The sequence below is a fragment of the Ambystoma mexicanum genome, chromosome 6q (genome assembly GCF_040938575.1).
Source record: "Ambystoma mexicanum isolate Mex_15411 chromosome 6q, UKY_AmexF1_1, whole genome shotgun sequence".
Classification (NCBI taxonomy): domain Eukaryota; kingdom Metazoa; phylum Chordata; class Amphibia; order Caudata; family Ambystomatidae; genus Ambystoma; species Ambystoma mexicanum.
In genome coordinates this window covers 441,978,002-442,005,981 of record NC_090937.1, presented here as the reverse complement: position 1 = coordinate 442,005,981, position 27,980 = coordinate 441,978,002, and the positions used below count along the sequence as shown (strand labels likewise).

Genomic DNA, 27,980 nt, shown 5'->3' with positions numbered 1-27,980 from the left:
CTCCACCCTTGCTTTCCTCCCTGCTAGCACTGCTTATAAACTGCTTATAAACTGCCATTTCCTCAAGCACCCTTGTTTCTTCCACTGAATTCTGAACCTCATGCAGCTGCGACCCATTCATAATCTCTGTCTTGCTGAACATGTTCCTTTGTTCTGTATCCAAGACTGAACCCTGCTCCAATTCCAACAGAAGGCGCCTACTGTATGTTCTGGCTGGACCCACACATGCGTGTCTCGTGTAAGTACACTCCTTGTTTGTGCCTTGTGGCCCAGATACAGAAGCCACTCTTGCTGCCCCTTCTATGGGCTTGCAGGGAGTGGTGCCTGTAAACGTAATTTGCATTGAGCTTCCCTTATTTCTGTGGGTAGTTTCAAATCCCACCCGTGTACAGCCCTAGTGGGATGACTGATTGTGTGATGCATGGTTCCCATTCCTTCTTGTTCATCCTCCCGGTCTGCCTTTGTCCTAGCCCATGTCTTTTCTTTGTTCTTGTTTACCTACCTGCTGTGTGTTCTTGCCTGTCCATTTATGTCGGCATAGCAGCCCCCAAACCTACCTAGGGTGCCCTGTGCATATACCGAGACAAATGTGATTCCATTTGGATAATTATAATAGGGACTGATATTTGTTAAGTTTGAATAGCTCAAAAACTGAGCATTGTAACCTTTAAACTGTATTTCACACACTGTTCCACTGCCAATCCTTTCCAAGATTCAAACTCTGGGGACTACTTTGATTCAACCTTAAAGGACAGATTTTCTCAGATAAGGGGCCTTGTCACGAGTTGGGCGGTATTCCCCATACGCCATTGGGTCCATTGCATAATTAGCGCACACTAATTGCGCCCGAAAATGGGAGTCAAGTTGGTGCATTTACCGCCAGCTTAAAGCGTGGGGTAAATGCTGCCATACTTGTGTTGGGCAGACCCTTAAATGCAGCGGTAATAGCCTTACCGCTGCATTTAAAGGCTACCGCCCAACTCGTGATGAAGCCCAAGGTACCCTATAAGCCACACAACATATTATAAGCACCGCTCTAAGAAATGTCTGCACACCAGCTCTCTGAATACTCCCTTTGCTAATACAGGAGCGAAAACTGATTATTACAATGCTTGGTACATCGGTTGCACACAAAAACAAGTAACCAGATTACAAACACTCCAAATCCAGATTGAACACATTGTGGCAAATAAACTCTTCACAGGTCACATTATTCTTAATTCTATGCAGACTACATTGGCTCCGGTTCAAACGTCAACCAGCTTTAAGATTCCCAGCAATGCCCACACAAACATTTCATATCACTTGAAACCAGAGTCTTGCCTCTCACCCCCTATAAGATATAGGATGTCAGAAGCCCACAAATTGGTAACCAAGGTTTAACTTCAAATTTGTCAGGCAGCAGCTTATTTTCAGTTTCAGCCCCTCTCATTTCCCTCTAGAAGTAAAGATGAGACACAAATAGGATTTAAGAAAAAACTATTAAAAACATTTGTTGTTACATTTTCAAGTAATAGATATGTCTAGAACTTTTCGAATCATATGCAGCAACAGAGATGTGGTACTAAATGAAAGACATCTTAGTGACATTTATTCGGTGCTCAAAACGTGCACTCGCCAATGTCCATTATCTAGTGATACTTGTATTCGAAAATAGTTTAAACATCTGGGTTTCGGTTGCAGGCCCGATTTAGATATTTGTGCTGTTACCTGATGGATTATCTGTTGTGTCATGTGCCTAATGGAGACAGCAAGGCACGCTGTGTGCCAGGGGACAAAGTAGTGCAGGTCACCAGAAGCATGCAATGGTTAGATGAAGAGATTGCATTTATCCCAAACAGCAAGAAATAAGGCAGAGCAGGATTACTGTGCTACTCGGTTCCAGTCTGTTACAAACAACTAAATGATCAAACAGGGAAAAGGCAGAGAATGAATCTAGCTGAAAGAATGTTTAAACTGGTTAATCATCATAGCCCCGAGTGAGGTATTTGCACTAATAATCACTTTTTTAAATTACTAATGTGGAGTAGGGATTGGGGGCTGTGGCCAGGCGGCTTCAGATGAATTGTCTGCTATTGGCTCCATCTTGAGGCACCCAGTTATCCCCTAATGTCGCTGGATTTCGAAGGATTTTAAGAACGTTCCCCACCAGACTGTGCAGCATTTGTTAGAGTTCACCCTTCTCCTTTTTCAGCATCCCTGATGAACTGAGGTTCGCTGTGGCCCAGCAGCCCTATGAGGCTGCCGCTTCTACCACCGTCACGATGGCGGCGCCTGCCCTCCCGGGCTTGACTGGAGCTTTGTAGAGGGCCCAGCTGAGGGCTGTGAAGGTCCTCGCAGCGTGCTCCCCTCTGCGTTAGAATGGGGGAAAGCGCTTGCCCAACACTGATCTGGCCCTTGAGTGTGGACTGCTGCCGGTGGTGTATTGAGGTGGGACGGCCCCCTGAAGAAGAGAGGCTGCTGTCAGAATTCTACCTGATTGCAGCTGACTGAGCGGTGGGCTGAGGCGGGAGGAAGCCCTTGCTGGTGCACTTGGAGGCTGGGTAGATGAGCGCTCATTGGGGCCTCCCGCCTTGCAGCTACAGGCCTAAGCCCCTGCGCTGCGGTGTCCGACCATCTCCCTGCTGTGGCGGCCTCGGAGCAGAGCGGGAACAGCGCTGCGGCCTCCCAGCAGCAGTATGGAAGACCGGGGACTCGCCGGTCTTTGATGTGAAGCAGCGCCGCCCGAGGACTTGAGCGGCCGGCTCCATTGAAAACATCCTGTCCAGGGTTCCTGTATTTGTCACAAACAGTTTCGGTGGGGCTTCCATTAGGTCAGACGGCTCCTCTTCTGAGCAGATTGCATAATGCTGGTTTCGGTACTCAAACAACAACTTACATGAGTACCCCCGTTGGTAGCAGATTCTTTGTTACTGCTGCAGCGCCGATACAACATGCAGTTTCCGTCTGTTGGCAAGAGTACTTGGGAGAGATCTTGAAACAGTGAGAGCCTAGTCTTCCGGAATTCCACTGGCTCCTTTCTTTGAGCCGCCGCCATGGTAGCCTCCATCTGCTGGAGATTGCGACGCTGCTGCGCAGAGGAAAAGACTTGATGTGTTCTGTCCAGAGTTATATCTGCAAACTTCGGTAGGTCTAATAGGGCCTGGAACAAACCCCGGCCGTAGAGGGCCAGCTTCTGACCTGGTATGTGTCGCGGGACCCGATGAAGCTGGATGTTATTTCTGCGTGATTTGTTTTCCAGGTCCTCCTGCTTGGCCAAGACTAGCGCCAGCTGTTTATGTACACCACTCCGTTTGCCATTTCTGCATGGTAATAGGCGTCCTCACATAAATCGGCTTTAATGTCACGGACACAAGAGTCAAGATCAGTGATCAATTTTGTCACTGCTTCCTTGGTGGATTTGGTTTCAGATACGTCTTGTTTTAAGGTGGACAGCATATCCATGAGGTCCTGTTTTGGGAAGGAGTCCATGGGGGCTATCGTGGGAGGAAGAGAGTGAACATCAGATCAAAGTTTTTAATGTCCCCAGACTTGTCTCTCGCTCCAGCTTTGGACATATTCAGGAAAGGTAATCTCCCCCAATAGCACGTCAAGACCAGGAGCAGGACGACGGGGGAGGCTAGTTCCTCAAATAGCCAAAAAGCAGGGCGACCGCTCAGTTCCCACAAGCCCTATAGGGGAGGCATGTTATCTCAAGTATGGTACTGATACAATGGGTACAATTTGTAAAACCTTTATTGAAATAATTGGGGTTGGAGAAACTCCTGCTTTGCCCTATAACTAAGATGGGAGTAGTCTCGACCATCAAATATTAAAGAATGCAGTTCTAGTGCAGTCCATCAAATCAAAATGGCCTATGCTAACAAAACCTAACGCCTGCCCCATCTTTTGTACAAAAAAGTGTAAAAAGGAGAAATGTATGCAAAAGGAAAAATCAGTGTTCAAATGAATGAAGGTGGTTGAACCAGCTCTCATCCCCACATGAGAACTCCCAGAGTAAGGCTGTCCCTGTAGGCTGGATGACACTCTGGCTTGGTTTCCAATACAATAAACAATTCCAAAACGTGGATCGAGGTGTGTCTGGCCCTCCATGTTAAAGACTCTTTTCTTGACTTCCAAAATAATGTTTGAATCAAAATGTTTAAAGATCCCCCTTTGTCGGGCTCAGATCTCTCACGATAAAGTTCAACACAAACTTGCAAGGGGGCTCCCTTCCCCAAGCTTATTACCCTTCAGGTCTCCCCCTGTTGGGCTCGGACCACTTTCAAATGAGACTTTCAAATGTGCATGGCTTTCTTCACTGACCGCTGCAAGACCACTTAGACTCAAAGTTCGCCCTTTCACTCTCCCCTTCTCTCTTTGCTGTTCATTCGCTTTAGACAATTTACTTTTCACTGAGACTTTCGAGTGGGCTATTTCCTTTCGCTGGACCACTCTTTAGTATTGCTGGCTTTGCAGCTGTCTTGCTTCAAAGTTAATTTACAGGTCTCCCTTTCCTCGCGTCTCATTCACACGCGTGTAGCCTTCACTTGCGAATGTTGCTACTTCAAACTTTAACACACACCAGTCTTTCAGGTCGCTTGACAACTCACCAGCTGTGTGCGTCTCTTTCTTGGATTTGCGATTCCCAATTAATGAGTCAAGGTTATTACCACAGACTTGGCCTCGACTCCCCAACTCTGCCGTTCAACCAAGAGGGTCGCTGGCATCCTTGAAACACAATGCAATCTTCACTTGTGGGATCTGACCTTCCCTACGTGTCTTTCGCGGCCTGTCAGAGACAATGTCCTCCAGTAAGGAGCCCTTGGGTTTTCCAACCCGCTGCTCTCGTCCCTGGGTCCGTCGCTCTGCTCCAGTAGGTTTGCCTTTGTCCCAGAAGCCCTGCTCATACTAGTGTTGCGCCTTGCTCAGAGTGTGTCTTTGGGTTCTGCCTTCTGCCATTCGTGTGAGGAGAGATAATTGGTATCAGGTGTATGCACTTTGAATCAAGTGCCTGACTTTGCCTGACCCGATTAGTGGGACATGTCTAGTACGATGTGTAAAAATTAATGTTACTCTCACCCTCTTCCTCGGCCCAGTGTTTCTGTAAAAAAGGGGGTGGGGAGTCGGGACCTCAGAGCATCCTAAAACAGGATGGATAAACAAAATAGGGGGGAATACTGTGTGTCACCATCAGCTGACTCACACCCACTCTCTGAAAACCCCTCACCCAGGTGATCCTCCCACACTGGCCAAACCCTAGGGTCTGGATCCAAAGGCGATGGCCATGCCCTGGACACCCGAGAGAGATACCTGGGGTCCAGCAGGTGAAACACCCTCTGGTTTCTCACAGCCCCCATGGCCGCCACCTCATCCAACTTCAGCTGCAAGGTCAGAGCACCCCAGCGCAGCCCTCAGCCGCGCACCTCTGCACCCACAAGCCGATTTACAAGAGGGAGGGTGTTTGCTTTGCCCCTCATTTCAGAAGATGTCTAGCACTTCACAGGGGTCAAATGGCAAGATGGGCCAAAGAGGTGGTGTGGTTTGGGGTGCACAAGCCCCTCCACGTCAGCAAACCTCACAGGAGCCAGGTCCTGCAGCGAGCGGGAGCAGCACACCTTTTCCGCTGGAGGGCTTTCTCAACTGTCGGAGAGCACCTGGATTACAGGGAGTGCCTCTGGCTCATTGCAGTAAGGCCAGCAGGAGGGTTCCTTGCACCCTACGGCTTCTTTTGGCTTCACTGCAAACTGGAGATGTGATCTGGTGAAGAAGTCCCTGGGGACAGACACTGAGTCACTACCTGCTGATCTGTATATTTTTGAGTCGGCTGCCGGGTCGAGTGCTGGGTGGAATTCTACTGTTTGTTTAGATTTAGAGTCACTAGTATCAGGGTTTACAAGAGTTAGGTACACTGGTTGAACAGTGTGATTGTATGATTGTTTCTGAAGTCTGGGGGAGGGACTTTATATTGGGTGCCCAGGGGGATTGGTGCTCATTCACTCCTTATTCGAAGAGTTTGACAATGAGCTTGTTCTATCATTGTTTTTCTTTTTGCTGTTTTTGAGGTTATGTTTCTTTTTTAACCACACAAACGAGTTCTTCTACTTCTCCTGGCGTTGAGCTTGCCAGTACCGTCTCAATTGGTGCTTCCTATACTCAGGACATGCCCTAAGGGACATATGATGGCAACCAACGAGTTATCCTGGGTGACCCTGAACGTGCAGGGGATTAATTCTCCGATCAAGCGCAGCCTTAGTCTATCTCCAGGAGACCCATCTCCTGCCTGTAAACTAAGCCTGCCTCTGCAACTAAACATACCCCAAAGCCTATTTTGCTTCTGGTGGCCTAAAAAAGAGTGGAGTTGCCATCATGTTTCTTAAAAGGCACACCTTTGAAAGTGTTGAAGTTGCTGGGGGAGGGGAGATTCCTGCTCATCACAGATCTTTTGCGGGGACGTAAACTTACGTTAGCATCGCTGTACGCCCCTAATGACAAACAAAATGAGTTCATAGCATCATTCGAGGGTGTTAGCTAATTTTGTTCAAGGGGAATTAATCATCTGAGGGGACTTTTAACTGTAGTTGACCAAACAGTGGATAAATCATTATCCCCTACCACTAATGACAATGATTTTTTTTAGCTACGACTACACTCCTGAGGGGACATTCACCGATATAAGCATGGCGGTTCTGCCAGCCTGGGGAAAGGGACTACCTTTTACTTTGCGGTCCACTAGGGGTTCTCTAGGTTGGACACGTTTCTCATCACTAATACTCTCATCCTCACAATGGTGGGGTAGACATACACCCGAAGGCTCTGTCAGACCATGCGGCTCTTAAGCTCACTCTAGTCCTGGCCCCGCCATCCCCCCAGGCCAAATCGCCATGGAGGATCAATGATCTGCTTCGAAGGAATGTGGTGGCAAAACCTCTCATGGCAGAAGCAATATCTAACGACTTCAAGGAGAACACCGGAGATCTTGACTTTAGAACGGTCTGGGATGCAGGGAAAACAGTGATCCGGGTAATCATTGTAGAACAATCCATGGCCTGGGGATGGACAAAGAAACTGATTCAATCTCAACTTGAGGATTAAGTCTGGGAGAAAGACCATAGCCAGAAGGGCGCTCGGTGCTCCCTCTGGGATCTTTGGGGAAGGCAGCTCACTCCATACAACTCACAAAACAATACTATTATACTAAGGGTAACAAGGCTAACAGGTTATTGGCTCTCAAATTGAAAAAAAGTAGCCACTCAATTACAGACGGATCTGGGAAGCGGGAGGTTACGAACTCTGGGAAATTGGAAGTAATAAAAGCGTTCATCCCATCAGTCTCAGCAGCACAACCAAGGGAATCGCACTCTCACATGTGACTTTACGCCCGCTCGAAGTTGCCTCAAATCCTGCTAGAGCTACAGGATCTTCTTAAAACTAACATAACAGCTCAAGAAGTAGCTCAGGCAATTAGGGCCCTCCTGATGGATAAAGCCACTGGCCCAGATGGGCTTTCCAATAAATTCTATAAAGTATTTTCTGCAGCACTGGTCCTGTACCTAACTAGTATTTGCAATTCGTTCCTAACCTCTGGCATGGTTACCGACTTCATGACAGAGTCGGCCACTACTCTCATATTAAAGCCAAAGAAAGAACCAGAGGACTGTTCCTCCTATCATCCCATAGCACTTTTAAACACAGGCGCAAAGCTGTACAGTATTATACTCGCTTCCTGCTTGAGTGAGGTTCTCCCGTACATAACATTGACCAGACCGGGTTTACTAAAAAATAGGGTAGCTCATGAACACATTAGGCAGAACGTGGATCTGATCGTCTTGGTCCCCAAAATCCCAGGGGGACTGTCCCTTCTGTCATTAGACTCACATCGTGCATTTGACAGCATTTCTTAGGATCACCTAAAATTACCAGTTTACAGATTTGGCCTGAAATTCTCTAAACTGTCACGGCAAATTGTCAGATTCCGGCCACTTACATTAAAGAAAAACCCCTATGGTCCCTGTTTCCGCTAGACAGGGGCATCAGACAGGGTTGCCCCTTGACCCTCCCGATATTTGCGATCGCAATGGAGCCGGAAGCAGAGGATTTGATTCCACCCTGTATATTGGGGTTAAAGTACAAAGGGCTTTCCACGTCGTCTGCTTCCTCAGGGACTCGTTAACCACTTTACCGACACTGATGGAGCTACTGGGTCAATTTGCTTTGTTTGGCAGTATTCGCTGTGCGTCGATGCAGTCGACTAGATGTCCCTCGAGGGCCTCCGTCTCGAAGAGGAGGTAATCGAAGGCATAAATAGCACGCTCAGCACCCATTGGCTTCAGTTCTGTTTTTCATTCTCCATTAGAACTACCCGCTTAAAAACTAGTTTGACCGTACCAAGCTTTGAAGGAGCGAAAGTTGTAATAGCATGGGAAATTCTACTAAGGGGTAGGCTGGGAGGGCGATGAGGAATACGTGGGAGGAACATCCAGTCAAAAGAACGTTGCCAGGGGGAAGTAACTTGTTCTTCAAATGGATTGTGTCCTCCCACGTATTCCTCATCTTTGATCGACTCCTAAAACAGCGTGTTATGTGGAGGGTGTAAGAATTTTGCCATCAATGGCTCCCATGAACAGAATGGAGGACAGCTTTTCCAAAGCTTCCATACTGGCTTAGGATAGAATCAAGGCAGTAATGCTTAGTGAAAGTGTGTATTGTGCCGATGTAGCTGCCTCACAAATGCTTTTAATAGGAACACCTCTTTGCAAAGCAGAGGAGGTAGACATGCCCTAAGTGGAACGGGCCCTTAAGCCTTCTGGAAGATCCTTACCCACCAGCTTGTAGCTTTCTGAAATCGATAGAATAATCCATCTGGATAAGGTTTGCTTTGTCACAGCCTGACCCAGTTTATGACCCGTATAAACTATGAATAGTAGGTCGTCCATACAAAGTTTTGAGAACCATGAAATGTAGAAGCTCAGAGCCTATGTGAATCGAACATGTGCAACCTCTCCTCCTCCTAGCCAGGATGAGGTGGAGGATAGAAAGTGGGTAACACAATCTTTTGTCCTAAATGAAAGTCTGAAGTACCTTGGGTAGAAATGAACGCTTAACCCTCAGGACGACCTTGTCCTTGTGAAACACAGTAAATGGTAGATTAGAGGATAGTGCCTGCAACTCACTCACTCTACGGGCTGAAGTTAGTGCTACCAACAAGATGGTTTTGAAAGTTAGTAACCTTAAGGGACATGAATGAAGAGGTTCAAATAGTGCACACATAAGAAATGTACACCAGATTGAGGTCCCAAACAGGAAACAAAGGGAGATGGGGGGAACACATTAGTGAGTCCCTTCACAAATGGTATCACCAAAGGAATCTTAAAATATGAAGTTTCCACGGACAAGCGCTTCAAGATGGATATCGCCGCCAAATAACTTAATGGTCCCAACCTGAAGCCCCAGATTGGCTAGGTACTGTAGAAAGGATAAAACCTCTGGTGTTTTGCAAAGGGTCCACATTCTTGTCCATGCAACAGCTGCAGAATTTGTTCCAACGGCTGCAGTACAAAGACTTCATTGCTGGCCTTCTGGCCAAAAGCAAAATCTCCATTATGTCATGCGGGAGGTCCCAATCCTTGTCCATCAACCTCTAAGAAACCATGCGTGAAGGCTGAGAGTCTGGACCTCTGGATGGAGAACCTGACCCTCCTCTCACGAGAGAAGGTCCTCCCTTTGTGGAAGACGTTTTGGAGGGCATATGGGCATGTCCAGAAGGTCCGGGTACCACATCCTGCTGGCCCAATCTGGAGCAATTAGGATCATGGATTTCCTGAACTTTCGCAACCTCCTGATCAATTGAGGAAGGACGGGGACTGGAGGAAACACGTACAGGATTGGAAACTCCGGTCCACCACGAACGCGTCTCCTAGAACTACTCTTTGGGGAAATTCCCTGGAGCAATACAGTTCGCAATATAGTTCGCACTTCCGGTTGACATTGGTCGTTAACAGGTCCACTTCAGGGGATCCCCCGAAGGGTGAAGATCTCTTGAAGGACTTCCTGAGCTAGCTGCAGCGCTTGGCCTCCTTCCTCTGAGGAGAGTCACCTCATCAGTCAAAGGCCCAGCAGGTCGGGACTTATGGGGCTTGGACACCTTGCCTACCTTGAGTTTCCCCTTTCGTTCCCGCAATGCCTTTCCAGTCATCGACTGGCACTTTGAGCACTTATCTGTGTCATGGACCCCACCGAGGCACCACAGGCAGACACAATGCGGATTGGTGATGGACATCTTGAATCCTCAGTCCTGGCATTTCTTAAACCCGGACCGAGGTCTCGAAGCAAACACGTTTGCAGAAAAAACCAAACTGAGGCTATGGGCGTCGTGCGTGCTACTTGTAACATCCAATGATGTCACCCTCGACGGAGGCCTTCGAGGGACATCGACCCGACGCCATTGACGCAGGGCGCCCTCCGTCGAAAAATTTCTAGAGCAGCCGACCTGTGTACACTACATGTCAAAGATGAGGAATACATTGGAGGACACAATCCATTCAAAATGCAGTCCCATAGAGTGTATGGAAACTTTGCCAAGGCATGTTTGGAGTTGGCCGATCGAAGAGCCATGCTCCCAGTGGAAAATACCTTTCTGGACCAAGCATTTACCTTCTTGTCATCCCGATCTGGTAGGATGGTTGGATAGGCTGCCTGTTTTGAGGGTAGCGGTCACCGCCTACACCACCAGACTTTCTGGGGTAGGGTGTTTCGATAAATAGCTGGGGTCGCGACTTGATGGATGGTATTTTTTTTGTCAAGTTCTTATTCACGGCCGGACTTTACTCCGGTGCTTCCCAATTTGCAAATGCTCTCTTCTGAAGAGCAATGTGGAAAGGTAAAATGGGATCCTTTTGAGGACCTTTATCAAGGATGTCGGTAAGGTCATCTTGTTCGAAAGGGGGGTGCAGGTCTGCTCCATCCCAGGTAATCCACTACCCTGGTCATCAACTGCCTGTACGAGGCATCTGCATGTTCATCGGACTTTCAAATTTCTAATTCTGGTGAAGTGTCCACTCCACTGGCTGTCCGCAAATTCTCATATAGATCTTTGTCTGGACTCCTCTGAAATGCAATCCGGGACATTTGGTGTGCCATACTGCAAACCAAAGGGCACATTATCAGATGGCTCATTGATCTAAAGAAACCCTTTCTTGGTAAAGGAGTAAAGCTTTTTTCTCCAGGTAATGGCATCAAGGAAGACGTTTTCGACTTCGATGGCAGCTGGTGTCGATGGCGCAGCTGGCGTGGCCGACCTCTACTTGTCTTTCGAATTATGACTCGAAGGATCCCTCGATTTCTCATCGTGTCGAGACCTCAACGGCTCTCGATGTGGGTCTGGCCTTCGTCCCGGGCGTGCAGGATTTGGCTCGAGCCCTTTCCTTACCGACTTTAGAAGGCACGGTCGAAGCATGGCTTGTCGAGGGTTTTTGGCTCTCGAATATTTTAAGGATTTCTTGCCTGGATGCTTACCATTCGGTAGGAGCAGAGGCCTTTGTGGGGCAGGGTATAGCTCTCTCAGCAGAGGAGTCAGACAAGGACATTGAAGTAGCGACGTATGTTGCCTCTTCTTCGATGAGGGGTGGTGGGAGCCACTCTTTGACCTGGACCTTTTCGCATTCTTTCTTTGAGGAGAGTCACCTCTTGCATTGTCAGAAGAAGGTTTCTTCAACGGGGTAGTCCATGGGGATTTCTTAGGGACTCTACCTAGCGCTAATTTCCCCTTTCGCTCCTTCAGAGCTTTTCCATTAGCGATTGACATTTTGTACAGGCCGAGGTTTCGTGCTCCACACCGAGACACCACAAGCATACTCTCTGGGGATCGGTCAGCGACATCTTGGCATCGCAGTCTCAACACTTTTTAAACCTGGTCTTTGTGGTAGTCTTTGTCAAAGACTAAGACATTTGCATATATATTTTGCTAGGAAATACTGCAGCGCAGCACGGTTCTCCAATCGCAAGCTTACTTGGAAAAACGGAACTGAAGCCAACGGGCGCTGCACTTGCTATTTATTCCTTCGATTACATCATCCTTGAGACGGAGGCCCTCGAGGGACAGAGTCGACTGCAACAACGCAAAACGCCCTCTGCCAGAAAAATTCCAAAGCAGCTGAAGGTTGATATTGAATATCAAAGATGAGGAATATGTGGGAGGACACAATCCATTCAAAGTGTATTTATTAGGATATCCTTAAAAAGACCAGTTTGTGCTCTTTAGCCCATTACAACAGAAAGATCATACACTTTTCTCATTAAATGGTTCACTTTAAATATGGAGTTTTCATTAACAGCTACTAAAACGGCATGCTTAAACAAGGCTCAAAATGTGCACTTGCTAACCAACCACTGGCAAATGATCATTGACTGTTGGAGAGTAAGAGATGGTGCCACGAGTGCATTTGGGGAACTGAGGGGTGAGTGTTTTTTTTTATGATGGTTAACAGTTTGAAACTCAATGTCTACCCCTGATAAAAAGACACAAACTAGCATGAGGTGGGATCACACTTTATAATGCAAGCCATGTTTCTTAATGAGTGCAGAGCACAGGCTAAAACGCATATATTACCCGTCAATGTAGTTATCATGCAGAGTTGTATTAAGTGGTCAAGAGACGAAACATAAAAACAATTTTATATAGGTGTGCATACATATAGCAGCAGTCAGAGAGTTTAAAAGGCCTTGAATGTGAAAGCAGAATTAGCCTTTTAACCAAGTCACACAAAGCATGTTAATCTCCAGTTTAGAGCCAGATAAGCAATGCAGTGTGGGTATGCAAATCTCAAGTTTCAAGCCTTTGCTCCAGGAAAATGTCTGCTATTGTGTGGTCTATTTTATACATAGCGTTTTTCAACCCAAGGCAGAGGGCGCAAGTATTCAGATAACTGCATAACTTTACTACTTGGGATCGGCAGTGCAGCATAGACTGAATCCTTGTGGTTGGAGCATTGGATCATTCTACTTTATGTCAGCTTCTTGGTGCAGGGGATTAAATAAGTGGCATCAGAACTTGATAATCCATAATTGGATTGGATAATTGAATACTTGCTCTACAGCTAGAATTTAGAGAGCTTTAACATTTTTACACTAAGATTATGATGAAAAGAATGTGATGGAGTTGTATAATGTGACCTAGTAGTAAATGGGGAGCTGGCACGTGGGTGTCTAAATTGTTAGGGATGCAGATCGACCCATCACTGGTTTTAAATTTTGAAAACGTAATTCCAAATTCACCCAAAATGTTGAGCTTTACAGCATTCTTTTTATTTTTGCCATAGAATCCTATGTTGTGTGTCCTGCCCCACTTCTCAAAGAGGAACATACTACTCTGTACTGAAAAGCAACCTAGTCTATCCCCAATACATGCAACTTCTGGGAAACAACGGACTCCAAGCATAAAGCCAAAGTTCTGTCTGTACCGTTAAGTTTTTAGATTGTACCATGGCCTCATCAAATTTAGCTGGGTGTGCAATTCGCTTCCTCTGTCCATTAAGCACTTCTGTTGATGTTGACTCTGATCCATCCAATTCAAAATGGTCTTCACAAATCTGTTAAAGAAAATGAAATAAACACCATCAATAAATGTTTCCTGATGGCCATAAAGCCTTGTCTTTACCAAAGTATTCGTGTATATGACCATGGCCTATGCTTTGACATTTCTAACACAAAGATATTAGTACTCTGCTGCACTACATCGCAAATAAACTCCTTGATTGAGCTCGATTGAATTTTTAGATACAATCAAATTTGTATCCATTTAAGCAACAGACTGTATGATTGAATGCCTTATTTGTAAAGGCTTTGCAAAAAAGCATGCGTTATGCCATCAGTGCATTTCAAGACTGACTATGCCTGGTTATATAAGGAAACACAAAAAGGGATTACAAATTAACTAGAGGAGATCAGGATCTAGACACACTTGGGTACAGATCTTCATTTGGTTAATCTTCATGGATGTGTTGATCACCTTAAAATACGTTAAGAGTGGCCAGTGTAAGGGTGCAGAAGTAAGGCTCGGACACAATGGTGGCATGTTTTGGCTAAAGACTAAGAAAAGGTTGGAAAAAGGACTCTGTCCCCAAAGCTACAAGGCGTTCCCGCTGCTTTAAAGGAAAACTAGTGAAATTGACAGGAAGTACGAAATACACATTTCTTATTGAAAAACGGCTGTCACTGTTGTGTCCCAACCTATTTCTGTCCCTAACACTAATGGTCTGAGATAACCATGCAAGGGTGATCTTTTCTCAAAATAAACAGTGTTCATGGTGGTTCCAATCAACAGAAATGTTCCCCGTTTCACATGTAATAAAGTGATGCAAAAATAATGTTCAAAGATATAAGGTTTCAAAGTAAGGGTTGTGTTCCTTTTCCCTAGACGACTTATCCCAAGGTGTTGGATAGCACACGAAGAATGGTTTCTCAGATTCAGTTCTTCAGTCCTATTGGCTTGGCCTGCTCAGCTTCCAAGCATTGGACTCCTTTCATTGACGACCACGTTCTTGACCCTCTTATTCCGTCTCTCATGTGGGTCCCAGACTTGCAATACTTTATGTGGCTTGGTTCACTCTCCTAACAAGCAGGTATATGGTCCCAGACCCAATTTGCCTTAAACTTTGGATTCTCATATGGTTGTATGTTCCAGGCTCGCACTGTATCTGCTTGGTTCCCTGTCTTGCCAAGTATACAACGGTCTCATTCGCTTCAGGGTCCCAGACCCTCTCTTTTGGGCACGGTCGCGTTGTATCCGCTTGGTTCACTCTCGTGCCAAGCATACAAATGTCACATTTACTTTAGGGTCCCAGACCCTCTCTTTATGTTTCTTGAGTTCACTCAGTTGCTTCCCTGGACTTCTGACAGCTCCCTGGCAACCTGCATCCAAGTTTGCTTCCTTCTCAATTTTTTAAAAAAAATCTTTATTTACACGAATATATTACCCAAGAACCATGATGCATGGCTGGAAACGTGCCTCAAACCTGAACTGCCTCCGATGTGGGGGGGGGGTCGGTACATTCATACACATCCTCTGGGAATGTACGCGGATCCAGACTTTCTGGGGGAAATGCTGCAATGAACTATCCAGGATGCTAGGCCGCAATATAACAATGGACCCGAAGGTGGTGGTGTTGGGCTCTCCCGATGAGAACACTACTGATAAATGGGAAGGATTGCGCCCACCCACGGCCGCAGGACTAATGAAGCGGAACATTGCACAAAATTTGGGAGCCCCAGAGTCCCCAACACTGGAACAATGGGCAGATGATATGGACACGCTTGCAATGTTAGAGCACAGAGTTTATAAAGCAAGAGGCTTCCCGACCAAAGCTTCTAAGATTTGGGACAAATGGGAGGAGAGAGAATACCAGTAACCTCATGATGCCCTAAGACACTAGACTGAACTGTAGATGGAAAGGGCGACAAATGGAGATCATTTGACTCTTATCGTGCCTTCACTTATTGATTCGTTCCTTGAATGCGTATGTTTTGACCTTGTTTTTCTTGTGTTTTTCGTTGATTGTGTTGTTTAAATTCAATAAAATGCAATATAAAAAAAAATCTTTATTTACACAACATCCATCATAAATGACAGGATAATCAATGAATAACATAAAACATTACAATTTCTCAACATTTACACAAAACTATGTACAAAGCCAGAAATACAATACATTAAACCCCAACAAATCAAATATATCTCTCAATTACCCTCCCACCCAACAGCTACAATGCCAAGTCAAAACAAATGTAAAAATGAACCCCATATTTTCTCAGATAAACCCAGTTTACCAAGTCTCCTATACATCACTCTCTCCATATTTGCCAATTCATGCATCTCGGACAACCACGTCTCAATATTCAACGTCAAAGAATTCTTCCAGTTGCTCAAGATAATCTTACCAGTCATCGCTCCTCGGAACAACCATTTCTTCTCACTCGGAGACCATCCAACGACTCATCACATCCCAATATGACCACACTAAAGTCCAACACAGGGAGACCAACAATCACCTCCTCACATACCCGTCCGATCTCACCCCAGAAGTCTCACCAATCTACAGTCCCATAGCAGATGTTCCAACGTACAGATCTCACAAACATCTCCAACACTCTGCACTCTCCAACATCCCTCTTTTACACATTCTCTCAGGCATCCAATAAATTCCATTTAGTCCCAGCGAGCACAATTTCACATTCATACACATTTTGCCACACGTCCTCTGTGATATCCATTCCAAACCTCCTGCCCCACTTCTCCATCAAAGAATCATTTCCACGAAAACATGACACAAACACTTTATACAGGTGACTGGCCAAATCCCTATATGTTCCATCTGAATTCCTAGCAAATAAACTCAATTCAATCCTCTTCTCCAAATCCACATTACCAATCGAACACTTAGGTTTCACAAAATCAGAAGCTCTAAAGTTCTTAATAACATATTGGTGCTGCAATTCCCTTGCCGTCATCCAGCGACCATTTCTAAACAGATCAGCGACCCACCCCACCCAAAAACCAATCTGCCCAAAAGATCACCTTGCCATCTATTTAGATAGCCGGATTCAACCATATCGAAGCACCAGGCACCTTCGAAGCCTCCACATCCAAATACTTACATAGATCCCCCCAGGAAATCCTCATGCTATCCATCAACAAGTCATCTCCACAACTCCGTCTCGAGACCGAAGTCAATACAGCTCTCGAAGTAAGCAGCCCATTGCAACTAGTTTCAGCCTCCACCCAAACATCCTGCCGTTCTTCCACAAAAGGAACCATACATTCTGAAATGAAAGCCAGATAAGCCCTGAAATTTGGCACTCCAAGACCACCCTTATGTACCGGCAACTGTAATTTCCACAATTTCAACCTGAGGGGTTTCCTGTCCCATAAGAACTCCTGTAACATCCTGTCTAAATCCCTCCAAAATGTCATAGGAAACATCAAAGGGACCATACGTAAAACATAGTTAATCCTTGGGGCAGTTATCATCTTTAAGGCATTCATCTTTCCCCACAAAAAAAGATTTAAAAGGCCCCATCTCTCAAGATCCGTTCGCAAACTGCTACACATGTCCCGCATATTCTCCTTAATCAAGTCACCAAACTCCGTAGTACAGCAATTTGTCCGGACACCACCTGAAGCCCAAGTCCACCACAAACTTCCTATCTACTGAATGTGTCAAAGGCATGATCTCTAATTTCATCCAATTAATCTTGTATCCGGAACAAAGATGGAACTCCGCCATAACATCCATCAGTGCTGGCACAGATTTCTTAAGGTTCCTTCTCAATGGTATCGGCGGTTCCCGGTCAGCTGTATCCCTTCTGGAGGCTTGGGTAGCGTTTGGGGGTACAGCAATGTCTGCAGCGGCTCTACAGACTGAAGCAACCCTCCAGCAGTGCGCACCCAATCCTCTGTGCTTTACCAGGTCCTGCGTCACGCGTCAGCTGCTTCCATTCACGGCTCCCGCTATTTCTCTTTGGGGGATGACTCGCTCCATCTCATGTTTCTCCTGCGGTTCGGTTTGAGCTTGAACTGCCCTTCAATCACTGCATCGGTCTGATGTACTGCTTAGGGCCAATGACTGGCCTTTGAAATCTAGACCACTTGTTCTGCTTCTTGCAAATGATCTTGGTACGCTTAGGCTTCTTCGTCACACCTACAAAGATCACCTACAATTGAGAAAACGACTAAAAACCTGGCTCTTCAACAACACAAGTTCAAACTGAAAACCGAAACAGAAAGGAAAAGGATGACTAAACTAAAGAGAACACTGACAACACCCAGAACCGACCAGAGAAATTCCCACCACAACTAGATAGGTAATGCCAAGTCAAACAGAACACAAGTGACACCCATAAGGACAGAATCAGCATCCCCAGCCAGTCCCAGCCAACATCCTCACTCGCTCATAATCGCTACCAGATACCACACCGTTATAGAGTTCTCTGAATGTTAGCAATCACCAACCTCAAACTAAGTTGTCGCAATTAGCATGTGCACTGGCCACATGAGTGACGAAGAAAGGCAAGAAAGGTTATGAAGGAAATTGATGAAGTGGAGGCCAGGTGTGAAAGGGACCGGACAAGCCCAGATCTGGACAGAAGCGCAGAAATGCTCCCACACCCCATCTGGGGAGATTACGGAAACCCAGCACCTCACTTCAAGACAGTAATGCCAACTAACAAATCCACTAACAATGTCCTCCTCTGCATACACCTCTCAAACGCTAAACCAAACACAACCACAACCCTAAGCACAACATACCGCACAAACTACACCATACTGCAACAAAAAAAAAAAAAAACGCACATAGACCCACACAGTACACGACGACTACCGGCCACAAACACCCCAGGCCCAGCCAACGGACCCACCGGGCTGAGGCCGCCAACAGCACATCAGTGCTCTCTTGCCCTTTTCCAGCTTCCTCCCACTAACTCGCCCTCCCTTTTCCCCTCTTTCAGAGCCGCCAGAGCACCAGGGGACCACTTTGGTGGTGAGAGTGCGCAGTACAAATATCCTTTAACATTAACATAACAGTATTAGTTTCAAATCTACATAACAGGATAGTTTGTATTATTCAACCTTTTTGCGTTGTCATCCAATTAAGTGGACTGACTTGACATAAAATCAGCTCTAAGAAGTGGGAAGGAGGATTTAAATTTGGAGAAGGAGTTGGTAATAAAGCGGGTGGATAGTGCATTCTCTGGTGATGGTCATCCCCAATCCTAGTGGGTGATTCCTTCCCCCATTTGATCGTCCCTCGGGGCACTGCCCGCAGGGGGACTATTGTACTGTGGACGCACCACCCTAGCCCCATGGGAAAGATCTCGCCCTAGGGAAGAAGGGGCGACATCCTCAGATTTGTCACAACAGGTAGGGAAATTCTAGAAAAAAATGGCTTCGCGTTCTCAGTCTTTGACATCCTGAAAGAGCCTCTTTTCGATCTGGAAGCCAGAGTCCAATGGAGAACTTGCTGCACCTTTTCCATGTATGCACGGGGCCCTAAAAGGGTGCGTCCTTTGTGCATCAATGACAACCACACCCACCTTGCGAATGTCGTTAATGTCCTTCAGGTGGGTGATAGTTTGGTTTCATTTGTGTAAACAGATGCATTATTACTCACACTCAGAAAGCACAGCAGATCTGGATTGATCTTTGTGTAGAATGTATGGACTCCACAGACTGTACAACAAACAGCAAATAAGTCAATGAATGCTGCTGGGGAAATCTAAAAATATTCATAATTCTTTGACGTGAAAGAATGGAGCAGGTGGAAACTGAGATTAATGAGGTATTACAATTAATGCCTCATTAAAATGGGACAACCATGTAAGCAGACAACTTTTAAGAACAAAATATTCAGGTTAATCACTTTTTTGCTTGGTTAAGCACATAGGAATAAAAAAAAAATAAGGAATACTTGCAGCTTACCGTACAGTAAAATCATTTGTATATGGGGCTGGCATTTGGGAACATTTCCAAAGACTTCACCAGTCAACTTCTGTCTTTTTTTACATGAGCCCCCGATATTATAAAAGATTAAGCTAGTCTGGTCCAGTTTCTCTGCAATACTCAAGGAATATCTTGGTATATTTAATGCATAGTGAAGTAAAATATAAATTCTCTTGGCAAATGTATATCAAAGAAGAATTTTCCAAACTAGCCTTGACAAAATGGTTTGACAATACTGAATCATTGGACAATTAATCATAAGGTTGGAAGGACAGATGGTTTTCCCCAAAAATGTTTTTAGAAATACATTGACCAATATTAGTGTTCCAACAATCTGTAATAAGAAAAAACAGTTTACAAAATGAAGTTGCAATTACCCTCCCGAAAACATCCAGTGTTAACCCCCTCAATCCCTCCTTCTCACCACACCGCATTCGCCCCACACTCAAAAACAGACCCCCGTATTTTAACAAGATACGTTTCCAGAAGCATTTCAGGTCCATCAACCAAAGCCACCTTTACATCACTCTTCAACCAATAATTCAAAGTAACCAGGGGTCTCCTAGACCCAAGACTTACATTCAGGCAGGACACCTTAAGTTGCTATAGTCTTGCTGCAAAATCTAAGAAGGAGCCTTAGCCTTTGTCAAACGACCTACCAGCACTGCACCTTTAATTGTCTTCGAAATCTTTTCCACACAATGGCTCTTCTAGATTTTGTATAATTAAATGTTAATGTCTGGAGATTCCTTCCCTTCTATTCCTGTAGCTAAAGACATCTAGCATCAAACAGGACAATATATGTAGGCCGAATTAAGAAGAGCAGACAAACACTGTGGGATTTAGGGAGCTTTGTCAGCCATTTCCCTTGTGGAGCGTGTGCAGCCCCATAGATGCACCCAAAAAGTTACACGCTTCCTAATAGGAGACTACACTTAGCATCTAAAACAAATGAAAAACTGTAAGACTGCTGGAGCAATCTACTGTATAGAGTGCCCCTGTAGAACAAACTGTCTGAGGTAAAAATGTAGGTTGGAAAACAGATCACGCATCCAAAGCCAAATCCCAAAAGCAATGCTGTTCAGACACTTAACAGAACAAAAACCACACAGCAGATAGTCTGTGTTGGTGGATTGTTTCATATTACCAGAAACCTTGGCACTCCAATGGACACCTACATTTAATAGCCATTCACATGGCCTTAATGAAAACTTTGATTTACCACCATTGATGGCTGGTAAGCTAATCAACAGTATGAAGTTATCCGTTTGAGCCCATCCATTAAAATTGACATTTACTACATATAGGGTGCACCCACATTATCATTCCATGTCATAATAGGACTTGGTGTCTTTAAATTAGTGTCTGAAAACTTTGGAGTTCTACCGATAAAACTCCTTCAAGTCAATACAGACCAGATGACTTAACCTCAATACAGTGACCGTGACCATGTGAACGACAATTGCGAGATGGTGAAAATTCAGGTCAGGTAGAAGTAAGACAAGGGGAGTGCACTTTAAACATTAATAATAAAACACTAAAAGGCCTTACTCATCTTTGGTATTAAATTTCGGTGGGCAAATAATTAGTGCAACGTTTGAGGTCATCTCCCACATTTTGACTTGAAGCCCTTTGCCCCATTTCTAACCAGGGCAACGTCTTTCTCTAATTTGAATAAACGTGCTTCCTTTATGGAGAGATCTTGATTTACAAGTGAATTTTAAAATAAATCTGCGGTTATGGTCGGCTTTGGAATAAGGAACCCATAATTCCCTACCATGTGGTGCAAAGCAAATGCTATCCCTAGAGCAAATCATTTTGACTATCTCGGGATTAGTTTCTCTGAATATTTTATGGCAGAGGCTCATTGCACAAAACAGCTGCCCCTTATGAGACAGTCGATTGGGGGAATATTTAGATTCATCAAACAATACAAGCAGCAACCATTAAACATCATAAAAACCGTTCATAATGCACAAACCTTGGGAGCTACCAAGTATGGAGAGGTAATATGGGGTTTTGCCGATCAAAGTGGCATTCAAAGAGAGGAAAACTCTTTCTTAAAAAAAAAAAAAAATTAAAAAAAATGTCTTTTGGCTCTCCCAGGTCAGACCCATATTTTGTGACCCCTAAGAAAATTGGACTCAGGCTTATTGAGGATGAAATGACCATGGAACAGTTCTGTGGATCAAAGCATTGACAAATCCAAAAGCAGCATAGACCCAAGCCTTGTTAAAAGACTTGTTGCCTAAAAAGAATGTGGATAATATTAGTTGTTTTATAACTTCAAGACAACGTTGGGAAAAATTCATGTAAATGTTCATTTTGGAAATCCACATTATTAAATAGTAATGTAAGCTGTGAATTTAAAAAACAAAAAAGGCTACAGGAATGGGTCTCGGATGCTAGAGAATCCCAGGAAATTAAAAAAATAAAACAGCAAATAGACCCTTGATGATTATTGCGAGTGTCAACATTAAAGACTATCTGACTTGGTGAAATAGTACATTGCAAAGGGCTCCAATACCGAGAGCCCGGTTAGGACACTATATTGGGTGCTGGATGTCCAGTGTGTCAGGCAGAGTTAGAGGATATGGGCTATTTCTTCTTTTTTGTCCTGAGTATGGCCATCTGAGGGAAAGGTTACTGGTTCCTCTACTGAAAGGAAGTGGATTTAACCAGTTCGGCCAGCTTTATATTTGCTGTTGAATGTTGCATCACCTGTAATAGCCTGATCACTGTCTTTGTATCTAAGAAAAGCCTGGAGAATAATGGGAAAAGAAAGGGATTATGGAGGGCTAAAATATTCCCTTTTTGGACACGTTTAACAATTAATGAATTTGTGTATGTATGTACTACAATTTATGGAGCACAAGCTAAGGCCAGTACGGCATATGGGCGCTAAGAAAGAGAAACCGGAAAAACCAGAAGAAAACAGACAGAAGTTGAGCATTGAACAGCATGGTCTTTAGTCGTTTCCTAAAACCAAGAAGGTCTGAGACCACAGAATGCCGGCGTAAGCGCGTTCCAGAGCTTACTGACCAGGATTGAAAAAGGAGTCCTATGATCTAGGCTTTAAGCTTCTTCCGTAAAAAGATAGACGGAAGAGTGGAAGGCCCAGTGCACAATGAGCAAGATCTTAAACTCTATCAGTCCCCTAACCAGGAGCCTGTGGAGTTTACTTAATAACAAGGAGATATGCTCAAATCTGGTGGCCCCTAGGGCTAGGCGGGCTACAGCATTCTGAGAAATGTAAAGACTTTGAATCAGATAGTCTGGTTGTCCTAAATAGATCCCATTGGCATAATCGACGGATCCCATTGTGGAGGAGGCAACAACGGTAGCACGACAGGCAGAAGGAAGAAAAGGCAGAACATTCTTAAGCAGTTTCAGTCTGTGAAAACCTAAACGGCAAGCTGAAGCAATCTGGGCCTCTCTGGATCCCGAGGGGAGGATTTTTACCGTCAGGCTTTTTACACTAGGGCCAGGTACAGGACGGACACCTAGTGACTCTGGTCAAAAAGAAAAATTCCAGAATGTGCTAGTGTCTGGAGCACCGAAAACCACAACTACGGTTAACTTTAAGGCTGTTATTAGCCATCCAAGATGAAACTGCCGATAGGCAGTTCTTGAAATTAGAAGGAGCATCAGAAGACAGAGTCAAGATGGAAAACTAATGGAGTGTCGGCAGCATAGGTTTAAAAACAGATGCCAAAAGATGTTATTAGATCAGCAAGAGGACAGAGACAAAGGTTGAACATCAGAGGGGAAAGGGAGGAGCCCTGGGGAACACCACAGGTATTTGCATAAGGAGCAGAGGAAAAAGGATAAAGCCAAACGGTTTGCAGACTATCAGATAAAAAAAAAGAAAAACCATTCAAGAGGCATGCTTCTGAAACCAGCCTGGACCAGACAATGAACCAAAAATTATAAATTACTTACCGTAGTGACTAACGTACTTACTCTTAGTCCTTAGTCCCCTTTCCTCCATACTGCATGGGCGTCCCTTTTTTATGGACGGGAGAAAAAACCTTCCCCTATAAATTTAGAGGCACGTGGGGGTATGGCCATGGGAGCATGCGCTGCCCTGAGTCCACCCTCCGGCGCCACACCTTAGTTTCTATAGACGCGTCGACATTAGATTAACATTGCCTAATGACACCAGTTTAATTGGGGAGGAGGATGGTGGGACGTATGGAGGAAAGGACTAAGAGTATGTTAGTCACTATGGTGAGTAACTTGTAATTACTCTTACATCCCGTCCCCTTTCCTCCATACTGCATGGGCGATTACAACAGAGTGTAGCCCCAGGGTGGAGAGCAGACCATCCTTAAGCAAACATGTTCCTAAGAACCGCGTCTGATCTAGAGCCGGCATCCAAACAGTAGTGCTTGCAGAAAGCCGAAGGGGTGGCCAATGTGGCCGCCCTGCTTATGACCTGCCGCTGGAAAGCGATGGCCGATGCCTTGGCTCTGACCACATGGGCGTGCATGTTGGCCGGCAGAGGCTTTTGCAGTCCCGCGTAAGCTTCTTTGATGGCCGAGACCATCTAACGGGCTATGGAGGCCTGGTACCCTGGTCTTGATTCGCCGAAGGAGACAAAAAGTGAGTCTGACTTGCGGAAGCCCTTGGTCCTGGCCAAGTAGAATTTCAGGGCACGCCTGACATCAAGGCAGTGCAGAAATCTGTGCCTCGTCCTTGGGTGAAGCAAAAAACATAGGCAGCACAATTTCTTCATTCAGATGGAATGCAGAAGGCACCTCAGGTAGGAATGCTGGGGGAGTCAGCAGGACCACTTTATCCCTGTGAAACGTAGTGTATGGCTCTGAGGCGACCAGTGTCTGGATTTCACCGATTCTGCAGAGCCGAGTTTAGTAACTAACCAGGGCACCCAAACCTATGTTGAGGTCCCACACGGAGTGCGGCTTCTTGATGGGCGGGTAGAGACTGGCGAGTCCCGTCAAATGCTTCTTGACAATCGGGTTGGAAGAGGAAAAGATCTCCTCAGAGTTTCTGTAAGTCCCAATGGCTGCCAGGAAGGTGCGGCAAGTGTCTACCTGCACGCCTGAATGGGCGAGGTGCGTGGAGAAGGAGAGCACGTACATGCAAGGGGGTTGGTACCTTAGAGTCTGCCCAGTGGCAGAACCTGGTCCGCTTGCGCTTATACTGGGCCCTGGTAGACTTGCTCCTAGCACCATGTATGATCTCTAGATTAGCCTGGGAAAGGCTCAGGTGACCTAGCGTGGCCTGTTAAATAACCACACTGAGGGCTAGTTTCTGTGCAGCGGGGTGGATTACCCTGCCCCCCTGCTGTGATGTGCTGGGCCCGTTGGAAGGCGAATGGGAGGCCTCTCCTGTTAGGGAGAATTCTCTGTAAAGGCTAATTTCCCAAACCTAGTGAGTCCCCCAGCAGCTCTGCTGGATTTTTGGGTTTATTTTTTTCTCCTGCTAAGACTGAGACTCTTTTTAATTTAATATTTATTGTGCTATAGTTTAAACTATAAACTTTACACAAATTTAACATAACTAACATGATAAAAATCTAACATACTTCAAATACAATTTTTAAATATACATGAGTTGCAATATAAAATACTGTTAAAAAAAAATAAAAAATTATAATTCACATTATACACAGATCTATACAAATTTCATACCATCTGTATGAGAGTTATTTCATAAAACCTATTCCTCTACAGTGTTATACCCAATCTTGTTTCAATTTGCAACCAAACAGTATACAGAGCTATTAAGAGACGTAGGCTGTTGGAATTGAGACAGTAATGCCAAAACAGAGCTTCCCCAATATATGTAGTTTCATGCACATAACTGCCAAGAAGGAGGGTAAAAGTGCCAACCATCTCCGAGCACTCAGTCAGCAAATGTTTTGCAGTCTCCAAATGCTTATGCACTTTACATAATCGGCAGATGCGTTCCTCGGCAGCCATGCTGTCTTTTCTCCCCGTATTGCTAAGGGTAGGTAGTTGTTCTAGGCGAAGCAGTAATATAAACCGTCTAAGCTTAATAGATGGACAGATATTCAAGTATCTCTGGGGTTTCCTAAATTCAAATAGTCTGTATTGCACAAACTGGTAGCTGCTCAAACTCTTAAGATGTCCAAAATTCTCCAGCCAATCCCAAAGATCAATACGTTTACTCAATGCTCTGTTTGTTTTATCTGAGTATTTACCATCTCTGGATTGCCAGCCTATTTCGGAGAACAAGACTCTTTTTACTCCCACTCTTAGACATGATTTGAGGTGTTCCTTTATCTTTCCATGTGTTTTATGGGCTATGGGGTCTTTTACTCCATAGGGTCTCATGTGTTTTTGATGTGGGTTACACAGCACCCTCCGTGCCGTAACCCAGGGCTGTCGTAGCGACCCCCAAACATAGACTCCATACCCTGGGACTGACTACTGTCTCCCAGGGCATATAAAGTCACCATTGGCTTTACTAGTCCCAAATTATGAACAGAAACCAGTACAAACCATCCTATTGTGGACGTACTGGTCGGGGCAATTCGATTGCCCCGGGGTCTGTTGTTCGAGGGGGCACCTGATCGAGTTTTGGCTGGTGGCAGTGGATACTACTTTTTATATTCGACCGCGAATATATATCTATGGGATTTTCCCATTGTTCGAGGCTACCAACTTTAATTATTTAATTCCTATAGCCTCGAACATACCGCCGGTTTATTTATTTAATATTAATTCACCGATTGGTATTTCTTGCCAGAACTCTATTCTAAAATGGCGTTTGTGTTCTCTTCTGTGACTCCAACCCAAGTCGAGCTCTTTTGTTCCACTTTTTGGCGGGCCTCTCCACAGAAGCCTCCAAAAGTGGTGCCACTCTGTCTGGGTACCACAGGGGGTGTGGGAGGGGGCTTAGGCACCCTGGACTGAGTTACCTTGATAACTCAAGTCGCACTCTTGTGTGATTGGCCAAAGTGGTGAGCCGGCCGGCTCACCACTTTGCATGTTTGATTGACAGCTAGGCTGAGTGAATGGGCGTGTGCTGCATAAAAGCAGGGCTTTGGGGACTGGAACTTCAGAAGTCGCCACAGGACCTAGGAATCCGAGGAGGGAGAAGCTGAGCCGACCTGCAACGACGACACCACCGGTGGAGCCCTGCTGAACAGTCTCACCACTTTTCCCGACGACAAAGGAGATCACCAGTCCGGAGAGTCTTCTTCCTTTGACTGGTGGGGATAACCAGTTTTGCCTTCTTTTCACCTTCCTGGAGCATCTCGTGGCCGCCTTGCCCGTGCCAAGCACCCCGGCAACTGGAATACCACGGCTTACCACTACCACGAAGAGAGGGGTAGTACCTTTTAACCGAAAGAACTCCACGGCTGGTTTCTCCCCTGGCAGTGCAACGACCTTCTTTCCTCAACGGCGAGAACTTCTCTTCCTCTGGACGAAACACCGACTTGCACCCGCTGCCAGAACAACTGCCCCCGCTGGAGCCTCCTTCACACTTAAGGTACTGTGTACCGCCTGGCTTCCCTTGCGACAGATCGTTCGTGGTGACAGTAAAGCCTCGACTTTCTAACCTGGGCTGACCTGGGACAACCTAGCTAACTTTTCCTGACTTTAATTTCATCCTTTTTGTGTGAACTATCTACAAGACTCTTTGGGCAGAACCCCACTGTGTGAACCTGGACCCCTTCTGCTTGCTCACCCCAAGAGTGGCCCTTGCAATTGACTTACTTGCTCTCCAGTAGAACTTTGCCTATCCTGCCTTACTGTGGTTCTTTTAAAAGTATTGAAACTTGCGTGCTTCCATAACTCTGCCTTTTTCCCTCCCTTTTGTTATAACTTATTAGAGTGCCATCTTATGTTAAGCGCTCACCTCTGTCTGAAAATAAGTGGTGTTTCTCACTAAGACTTGTGTAATACGTAATTAGGGTTGTATGTATATATATATATATATATATATATATATATATATATATATATATATATATATAATAGTGACTGTGAGCTGAATTTACTTACCTCTTTTGTTCTAGTGTAATTTACAAGTGTCTTTAAATAAATAATTATATACTTTTACACCAAAGCTCTGGTCAGTGTTTGCTTGTGCTACTGTGTCTCTGTACCTATTGTGTATACTCTACATACTGCCTAACTCTTCTTGAGGGAAGTCTGACTGCTCAGCCACAGCTACCAAGTGAATCTGTGTGGCACAGACTGCTACCAAGTGGGTTTACTGCCAAACACCTGTAGTCCTAAATCTTTTGCAGTGGTCCCTAAGGGAACTGCACAGGTTTCTGCCTAACATCTCCGAGAGGCTGAGCAGCTCCGAGAACCATGGCCTGGCTGGCCAACCCAGTGCTATTAGAATGATGCTGAGGTGGCAAGATTCCTTGATCTTGCATATCACCCTGTATCAGTGGTGTGGGCGGGACGGCATATGCTGTCATTCCGTCCCACTGAATCTGCAATGCATCGCCCAGGGAGCTGGGGCCCCGACCGTGCCAGGAGGTGAACAGTTGGCACTTCCA

At 45.4% G+C, this 27,980-nt stretch overlaps 1 protein-coding gene across 1 annotated transcript in view; it reads right to left on the bottom strand.

Moving 5' to 3' along the window:
• LOC138516091 (RNA exonuclease 1 homolog) overlaps positions 1 to 27,980 on the bottom strand; it is a 2,454,886-nt gene that overhangs the window by 1,906,539 nt on the left and 520,367 nt on the right. Inside the window, exon 3 of the mRNA XM_069630920.1 lies at positions 13,437 to 13,565. Coding sequence (XP_069487021.1) covers positions 13,437 to 13,565 — 129 coding nt within the window. The remainder of the gene's footprint in view (positions 1 to 13,436; positions 13,566 to 27,980) is intronic.